The sequence below is a fragment of the Arachis stenosperma genome, chromosome 5, assembly GCF_014773155.1.
Source record: "Arachis stenosperma cultivar V10309 chromosome 5, arast.V10309.gnm1.PFL2, whole genome shotgun sequence".
Taxonomy (NCBI): domain Eukaryota; kingdom Viridiplantae; phylum Streptophyta; class Magnoliopsida; order Fabales; family Fabaceae; genus Arachis; species Arachis stenosperma.
Window position 1 is genome coordinate 106,153,449 of NC_080381.1, and position 9,558 is coordinate 106,163,006.

General features: G+C 40.4%; 1 protein-coding gene across 1 annotated transcript; it reads right to left on the reverse strand.

Moving 5' to 3' along the window:
• Positions 1-2,273: 2,273 nt before the first annotated feature.
• Positions 2,274-3,668, reverse strand: LOC130981027 (uncharacterized). The gene has a single exon (XM_057904666.1). It carries the CDS (start codon positions 3,666-3,668, stop codon positions 2,274-2,276), a length of 1,395 nt encoding a protein of 464 aa, XP_057760649.1.
• Positions 3,669-9,558: the final 5,890 nt, after the last annotated feature.

Genomic DNA, 9,558 nt, shown 5'->3' on the forward strand with positions numbered 1-9,558 from the left:
AGTAATGCTATATACAATTTTGTCATTAAAATCATGCAAAATCCTCATGAAACAATGTTAAATGCACAATGTATGCTTGAATCAAGGTCTGAGTGAATATCTGCCCAAAACTAACTTATTTCCTAAGAAAATGCATGAAATTACCTAAAAACAGTAAAGAAAAGGTCAGTGAAACTGGCCAAAATGCCCTGGCATCACAACACCAAACTTAAAGCTTGCTTGTCCCTAAACAAGTACTGGAACAAGAGAATGATGAGTGGAATCTCCAGAGAAATGAGTCATTCTTATGGAAGTCATATTACTGATTTTATGGTGGTTTCATGCATAGCAACTTAGGTTCATTCCACTACTGGCTTTCAGACCTTTATCATCTCCTAAAATACTCACTTTGTTATATCCCATGAGACCTTTATTTATTGATCCTTTTATTGTTATTTCCAGGGCTGTTTGTGTTATTTAGGCTAAGTGTTTTGTAAAGGGGCAACTCTTTAGGATAAGCTTTCAGCCAACACTCCCGAACCAGTTGGTTCAAGGTGCTAGGTGTTGAAGCACCCCTAAGGACTTACTTGCTCAAGTCTCTCCTCCATACATACACACCACAGGCATATAGTTTATTTATTTTCTTTCCTTCAGACCTTGGTGTCCAGCACCTCTTTGGGTTACTAAATGCTCTGTGGTGAGGGTTACTCTTTATAGTGGATTTTTAGCTGATAATCTCGGGTTAGTTAACCCAAGTTACCAGGTGATGAAGCACCCCAAAGAGCTTATTCATCCAAGTAGATTCCTCTCACAGGAGCACCACAGACACATGTCTTAGGGTAAACCATTGGTGCCTAGCCTTATTGCTTACTCTTTTTCTTTTGTTTTTCACTTCCCTTGTTCTTTCCCTTTTCTCTTATTAGGATCTTGTTGTTATCTTAGTCTCATGGGTATATCAAAAATAAAACATTCAGGATAGATAGTTGTCATCCTAACCTTGTGGTTGAACCAACTTAGCTAACTTATGACTACCCCAAAAGATTCATGAATGCACTTCCACATTATGAACTCCTTTCTAGTCTTTTGTAAACATAGACATTCTCTTCTTCATACAAATAGACAAGCTTACAAGTAAATAAGGGAAAGAAGCAGTGACACTTAAACTAGAGTTCATGGACCTAAGCAATAAGAGCATTAAGATGCAGAATTGAAAATGTTCAAACTAACATGGAAGCATGTTCTATTCCATACAAGATCTTCCTTATTTAAAGCATAGAAAAAGAAATGGAGTAACGAAGGAACTCCACCACCTTTTACTTTTGTGGCCGTCCTTGCTCTTTTCCTTGCTGGTCCTCCTTGTGTCCTCTTGCACTTCCTTGCAGCCGTGCCAATCTTGCTTGCTTCCAATCCGCAAGTGCCTTCCTCACTGATTCATGGCTCTCTTCCACCCTTTTTCTCTCTTCTCGGGCTAATTCATCCCTCACTTCTTCATACCTTGCGATTCCTGGGTGTAATATAGGCAGCTGTCCTACTAGGTACCCGAGCCTGGCTTGAGTGTTTATGTGATGTCCTGTCTCGCTCATGTAAACACTTTCTGCAAATGCCCTTTGCTCGTCCAGTAGTTCTGTGTGTTCTATCTGCCTTCGATGCATCTCATGTATGTGTGCCCCTTGATGTACTTGGATGTTGATTAGCCTCTAGATGGACTCTTGTTGCTCATTTTGCCTTTGCTCCATCCTATTGAATGTTTCTCCCCATTATTGCCCTTGACTTTGTTGCTGTTCTATCAGCTGCCTTTGCCACTCTCCTTGTTGAGTTATCCATCTTGATAGTGCTTCCTCTTGCTGCCTCATCATCTGTAGTTGTAGCTCTTTCTGTGCTCCTTTCTTTTACCTATAAAGATGAAATAAGAAGAGTAAGAACTAATTTTATAAAAGAAACAAAAATGCTTTAACATCTACAGCTTGAATAATAAAAGAATTTGTTTATTCCTGAATTCTACTAACTGGCTAACTGTGTATCTTCATATGCAAATTGGTGGCACCATAGGGTGACACCAAACTTAGTTTGGAGCACTGTGATGAAAAGTTGTGTTCAAAGCTTTAAGAATAATGCTTTGAACACCAAACTTGTTCTTTACTATATTCTGCATATAAAAATTTCACACGTGTTTGTCAATTTTTGGTTGGAATTCATGAATATTGATTTATTCACTACTTCTGAAAGCATGTAAAATATGGGTTGCCTCCCATGAAGCGCTTCTTTAGCGTCACTAGCTTGACGTTACCCCCTTATTATGGTGGTTGGTAATGTTTGAAGTCTTGTCCTCTGGCAGTGGACTTGTATCCATTGGTTGTATCAATGATCTCTACATGCTCCAAAGAGAGAACTCTGTTGATGGTGAAGACCTTAGGTAGCTGAGATGGTACAGTGGGGAGATTAGGGGGAATATCTGCGAAGTAGGCTGAGATTTCTTTATCCCCTGGAGAGAAATCTTCCGTAGGAATCTTCTTGTTCCGCCACCCCCTTGGTACCTTCTTCTTTGCCCCTAGTGCTGTTTTCTTACTCCTGGTGGCCTCCTTCTTTGATGAGCTTTTATTAATGTCCTCACAAACTTCTGGTGGCTTAGGTTCCTCCAATTTTTCCTTGACCTGTGGCACTTGCTGCTGGTCTTGTCCATCAACCCAGTGAATCTCAGGATGAGCTGGTTGTGCTTCAGTGCTTGCTTTTTCCTTTAGTATCTCATGATGCACTTTGCTCGGTTCTTTGTCCTCTTCATCTTTTTCCAGTGAGAGTTCGAAAACACTAAAGCTTAGTTGTTCATCGTGGATCCTTAATATTAGCTCTCCTTTCTCCACATCTATGAGTGCTCTAGCAGTAGCTAGAAATGGTCTCCCCAATATGATTGGGTGCAGGTGACTCTCTTCCATGTCCAGGATGACAAAGTCTGTTGGGAGAAAGTATTTTCCAACTTTGAGCAACACATTTTCCACCACTCCTACTGCTTGCTTTTGAGTATTGTCAGCCAACCTTATGACTACATCTGTAGGTAGTATCTCATTGATCTGCAGCCTTTTTACCAGGGATAGGGGTATTAAGTTGATGCTTGCTCCCAAATCGCAAAGTGCTCTATCAAAATTTGTTTCCCCTATAGCACAAGGGACATGAAAACTCCTTGGGTCTTTTCTTTTCGCAGGCAATTGTGTTTGAATGAGGGTGCTGCAATCCTTGTTCATCATTATAGTCTGGCCCCCCTTGAGTGAGCTCTTCCTGGGAAGTAGTTCCTTCATATACTTGATGAATGCTGGCATTTGCTGAATGACCTTGATGAATGGTATGTCTAAGAACCTTGAGTACATTCTCTTTCCCACAGCACCCTTTAGCAGTTGAGGAAATGGTGCATATAGTCTCAGCAGCTCCTGTTGTGAAATTTCTGGTTCTTGTTGGTCTTTCTTCTCCTTCTCTATTAAGGTATTTTCAGGTTGTTCTGACAGCTTGCTTGGCTTGTCTTCAGTCTCCTTGTCATTTGTAGTGACCATATTGCAGTCTTCCCATCTTACTTTCTTCGCTTCACCTCTCGGATTCTTCTCCGTGTCACTTGGGAAGCTATCAGTGGGTCTGGGCATCTTCTCAGACAAATATCCCACTTGGAATTCCAGCTTCTTGATTGCTTCCCCCCAATTCTTCATACTGGCTCTCACCTCCTCTTTGAACACCTTATTGTCTTGAATGTCTTTGCATATTCTTTCAAGTAAGGTTTCAATCTTAGAGATTCTGCCATCAAATGATGGTATGTTGGGGGTAGAGGTAGAAGAGTGAGATGTATTGCTGTGGTTTTGTTGGTATGTTTTCTGTGTGAATTGTTGGGGACCTGTGTTGTTGGGGTTGTGACGTCTCTGATCTTGGCCTTGGTCTTGTTGATTCCCCCACCCAAAGTTTGGGTGATTCCTCCATCCAGGGTTGTAGGTCTTGGAGTATGGATCATGGTTGTATCTAGGTGAATTCCCAATGTAGTTGGCTTGCTCCTGAGTGCCTTCTTCCTCTTCACTTGCTTCCTCTTGAGTTGAAGTGGTGATTACTGCCACTTGACTTCTCTGCATCTTCTTGGTGAGGTCAGCTAGCTGCTTGGTGATGAGCTTGTTTTGAGCAAGCAGAGCATCTACATTGTTCAGCTCCATTACCCCTCTAGTGTTCCCTCTTTCGGAAGCATAGAAGTAGTCATTCTCAGCTACAGTTTCAATGACATCTATGGCTTCCTCAATGGTCTTCTTCTTGTTCAAAGAACCTCCGGATGAATGGTCTACGGATTTCTTAGATTCATATGACAGTCCTTCATAGAAGATGTGCAGCTGCACCCATTCATTGAACATATCAGATGGACATCTCCTTGTTAGGTCTTTAAACCTCTCCCATGCTTCATATAGAGTCTCACCATCTTGTTGCCTGAAAGTTTGGATCTCAGCTCTCAACCGATTGACTCATTGAGGAAGGTAAAATCTTGCCAAGAATCTGTTCATAACATCATCCCAAGTTGTCAAGCTATCCTTTGGAAAAGACTCCAACCACTTGGTTGCCTTGTCTCTGAGAGAGAATGGGAACAACAACAGTCTATAGACGTCTGGTTGAATGCCATTGGACTTCACTGTGTCACATATTCTCAGGAATGTGTTTAAGTGTTGGTTGGGGTCTTCTTGAACACCTCCTCCGAACGAGCAATTGTTCTGAACGAGGGTGATGAGCTGTGGCTTTAGTTCAAAGTTGTTGGCATGGATGGTTGGTTTTTGGATGCTACTTCCGTAATTCCCTGGGTTTGGGTTGATGTAAGAGACCAAGACTCTTCTATCTTCCCCACCAGGATTTGCTCTACCTCCTCCACCATGGTTGTGAACCTCTTCCTCATGATGGTCCTCCATGGTTGTTTCAAAGTATTCTTCAAAGTGTTCCTCTTCTTCTTCAGCACCCACTACACGTTTTTCTTTTGCCTCCCTTCTTAATCTTAAGAAGGTTCTCTTAGGTTCAGAATCAAAGGAAGTTGAAGCTCCGCTTCTTCTCCCTGTTATACAACCAACAGAGTACAAGCAAGAAAAGCAATGCAGAAAGTATCTTGTTAGAATAACTTGTTAGTGTCAGTGATGCAATATATCAAACAGTTAGTGGGTTAGTGAACTGAATTATAAATAGCAAAGAAAAACTCAGAAACAGGGGAGGGGAAGAATTAAACTAAGACGGAAAGCAAATTAACCAAACAGAAAATTGAATCAAACAAAATACAAATGCTCAATCTAGTGATCCTCTAATGTAATCATTGTCGATGCACAATCAATCCCCGGCAACGGCGCCATAAACTTGATACATGTTGGAAATTGTCTCTCAACAAATTTCCTTCGGCAAGTGTACCGAATTTGTCGTCAAGTAATAACTCACAAAAGAGTGAGGTCGAATCCCACAGGGATTAACGGATTAAGCAATCAATGGTTAATTGATTATCCTAGTTAGACGAATCATATTGGAGTGATAAGTAACAAGGAGATGTAAATGGAATAAAAGTAAAGAAAAGCTATAAAGTGCAGAAGAGTAAAATGGCAAGAAAAGTAAATGTAAGAACTAAAAATAAAATGAACATTGGGATCAAGAGATATTGCAATCCTCCAGATCAAGTTCATTTTCATCTCTTCCTCAATCAATGCACTCATTGATCTCCTTGGAAATCTTAAGTGATCGAATTACAATTTATTGCAATTCAATCTCTCAAATCTTGATCAACAGCCAATTCCTTGGTCAATTGCTCAGGAGAAGAGATGAAGCATGGTCCCTGATTATACCACATGCATTTCCCAAATCAAGTGTTGGAAGGATTATAGTCACATATCCATCCACACCCAATTTGGTCCAGCATGAGAAAGCATTTATAGCATAATCTCTTCATTCCTCTTTCAAGGTTCAGAAGAGATCCAAGTATGAATAGTTTCTTTTCCAAGATAACTACCCAATTGGATGAAGATCGAAAGCTCTCTAGTAAAATCAAGAGAAAAGAAAGAAGAAGAAGAAGAAGAACTACACTTAATCCATTAAATCACAATAGAGCTCTCTAACCCAATGAAAAGAGTTAGTTGGTCATTGCTCTAACAAAATAGAAAAGAAAGAAAGTGCATAAAAGTAGAGATGAAGATTAAAATTGAAATTGAAACTTCAAAATTCATAAAATGAAAAGTACAAGAAAAGAAAGACAAGTGTGTGAGGGGAGGGAGTCCGAAGACCCCTCCATTCCAGGATGCCTTCAATGTAAAGACTAAGGCCTTTATATAGGCTCTCCTAAATTACAAAATGAAATTAAAAGCAAATTACAATTAAATGAAAATTCCTATTCTAGATGCTTCTTGTGGTCTTGATTGGTTGACAATTGTGGGCTTGCTTGCTTGGGCTTTGAAGTGGACTTGAGAGAGAAGTGAGTCAAGTTGAAGTCCAGGTGCTAAAGTTAGTGCTAAAGTTAGCCACTCTAACGCTACAAGTGTGGCGTTAGTGCTAAAGTTATTGTGGCTAACGTTGCACTTGCTGCCCAGTTGGTATTTTTTGGGCATAAAAGATGCCTCTTTTTTGTGCTCCAATTTCATGCCCACTATAGAGTATTAAACATCGTTGGAAAGCTCTGAATGTCAGCTTTCTAACGCAACTGGAATCACCTCAATTGGACCTCTGTAGCTCAAGTTATGCTCCTTTGAAGTGGACATGGTCGCTGGCATATATGCCAACGTTACTGAAAATGTTAGAGTCTCAATAACGCCAGAAATTTCCCGTTTTTGAAGCTCAAACTTAGTGTCTACCCCATACTATTATATATTTTTGGAAAGCCCTGGATGTCTACTTTCCAATTCCTTTGGAAGCGCATCATTTAGTGCTCTACAACTCGAGTTATACTTCTTGGAAGATGAAGAGGTCAGTAGGCCTTAATACAGGTTGATACCATGTTCATCATTGCACTTTCGGGGCAGGTTTTCTCCCTCAACTTTAGTGTCAACCATGTAGTGCCATATATGCTTGGAAAGCTCTAGAATCCTACTTTCCAATGCCACTGGAATCACCTCATTTGGAGCTTTGTGGCTTAAGTTATGCATGTTTGAAGAAGGCATGGTCAGGCTGCCAGGTGGGACTTTTGCCCACGTTAACTGAGTTAACGTGGCTCATTGTGGCTTGTGTGGCTCCTTCCAACGTTAGTGACAATGTTGAGTGTCACTAACGTTGGCCATCACCTTCTTTCATCCACGTTAGCTTCCACGTTAACTAAGTTAACGTGGAAGTTAACGTGGAAGTTAACGTGGCTTCCTTGGGGGTTGTGTGGTTGCTTTCAACGTTAGTGACAATGTTGGGTGTCACTAACGTTATCGACCACCCTTGCCTCTTACGTTAGCTCCCACGTTAACCAAGTTAATGTGGGAGTTAACGTTGCATTTTGCACTTAGGCCAACGTTAGTGACAATGTTGAATGTCACTAACGTTGGCTTCCTTCCCCCTTTTAATGTTAGAGGCCACGTTAACTAAGCTAACGTGGACTCTAACGTGGCCACTTATGAGCTTGGTCCAACGTTAGTGATAATGTTAAGTGTCACTAACGTTGGCTCCATTTCCTTTCTTCAAAGTTAATGCCACTAACGTTCTAACTTTCCTTCCTTCCACGTTAGTGCCCACGTTAGTGTAATTAACGTAGCCACTAACGTGGCTCTTCTCTGCTTCTTTTTGCCTGAAATCAAACAAACAGAGTGCATCAAAGTCTTGCTCTTAATCATGGGATCATGCATCATCCAATTTATCATATAATTCATGCAAAATCCTCATGAAATCATGTAAAGTGCACAATGTATACTTGAATCAAGAAGTAAGTGAAATTCTACCCAAAACTAGCTTATTTCCTAAGAAAATGCATGAAACTACCTTAAAAACAGTGAAGAAAAGGTCAGTGAAACTGGCCAAAATGCCCTGGCATCACAACACCAAACTTAAAGCTTGCTTGTCCCTAAGCAAGTACTGGAACAAGAGAATGATGAATGGAATGCCAAGAGTAATGAGCCATTCTTGTGGAAGTCATGTCCCTGGTTTTATGGTGGTTTCATGCATAGCAACTTAGGTTCATTCCTGGCTTTCAGACCTTTGTCATGTCCTAGAATACTCACTGTGACTGCATACCATGAGACTTTTATTAATTGATCCTTTTGTTGTCAATTCAGGGTTTACTTGTGTTCTTGGGCTAGGTGTTCTGTAAGGGGGCAACTCTTTAAAATAAGCTTTCAGCCAACACTCCCGAACCAGTTGGTTCAAGGTGCTAGGTGTTGAAGCACCCCTAAGGACTTACTTGCTCAAGTCTCTCCCCCACACATACACACCACAGGCATATAGTTTATTTATTTTCTTTTCTTGAGACCTTGGTGTCCAGCACCTCTTTGGGTTACTAACTGCTCTGTAGTGAGGGTTACTCTTGATAGTGGACTTTCAGCTGATAATCCCGAGTTAGTTAACCCAAGTTACCAAGTGATAAGGCACCCCAAAGAGCTTATTCATCCAAGTAGATCCCTCACACATGAGCACCACAGACACATGCCTCAAGCTCAAAACCATTGGTGCCTAGCCTTATTGCTTACTCTTTTTCTTTTTTTTTAACCTTTATTGTTCTTTCTCTTTTTCTTCTTAGGATCTTCTTATTTAGTTAGTCTCATGGGGTGTGTCTCCAGCATAGTATTCATGACAGATAGTTGTCCTCCCACCTTGTGGTTGAACCAACTTAGCCAACTTATGACCACACCACAATCTCAGGAACTTACTCCATAGTATGAACTCCACTCTGGTCTTTTATAAAATACTCATTCTCTTTTCATTTGATTCAAAAGGGACAAGCATACAAGTAAGCAAAGTAAGGATGCAGTAATGACATTCAGACTAGAAAACACAGCCTTAATCAATAAAATGTTTAAAAGACAGAATTGACATGCTTATTCACAAGGAGCAAGCACACATACATACAAAGAACTTAGAAGACAATCATGCAAATTAAAGTGCTGGAAATAAGTAAGAGGAGAAAAGAACTTTACCACCTTGTATTTTATCTTCATTGTTGTTGCCCTTCTCCTCCTATGCTTCCCCTTCTCACACCAGACATAGAATGATTGCTTATACTCAAGCAACAATTAAAATAGTGGTGATGGGGTCCATGATGGATCATGAATGTCTTAGAATGAAGTGTGAGTATGCATGTGTTTCAGCAAGCAAGGTTAAGGATACAATAAAGACCCAAGAGATACAAACAGAGACATTTTGATTGCATTAATAAGTGGTGTTGGCATGGTACTTGCTTGAAAGTTAAGTGGCAACACCAAACTTAGTGTGCCACTATCAATTTAGAATGTTGCAAGTACCCAGTGAAGATTGAAAATCAAATTGTTGCATAGCAACACCAAACTTAGAATGCAGTCATATGCCAAATTATTGAAAGAAAACTAAGCAAAGCAAGGAAATGTTACCTATGGTTGGGTTGCCTCCCAACAAGCGCTCTTTTAATGTCATTAGCTTGACATGTTGTTCATGACTTTCTTC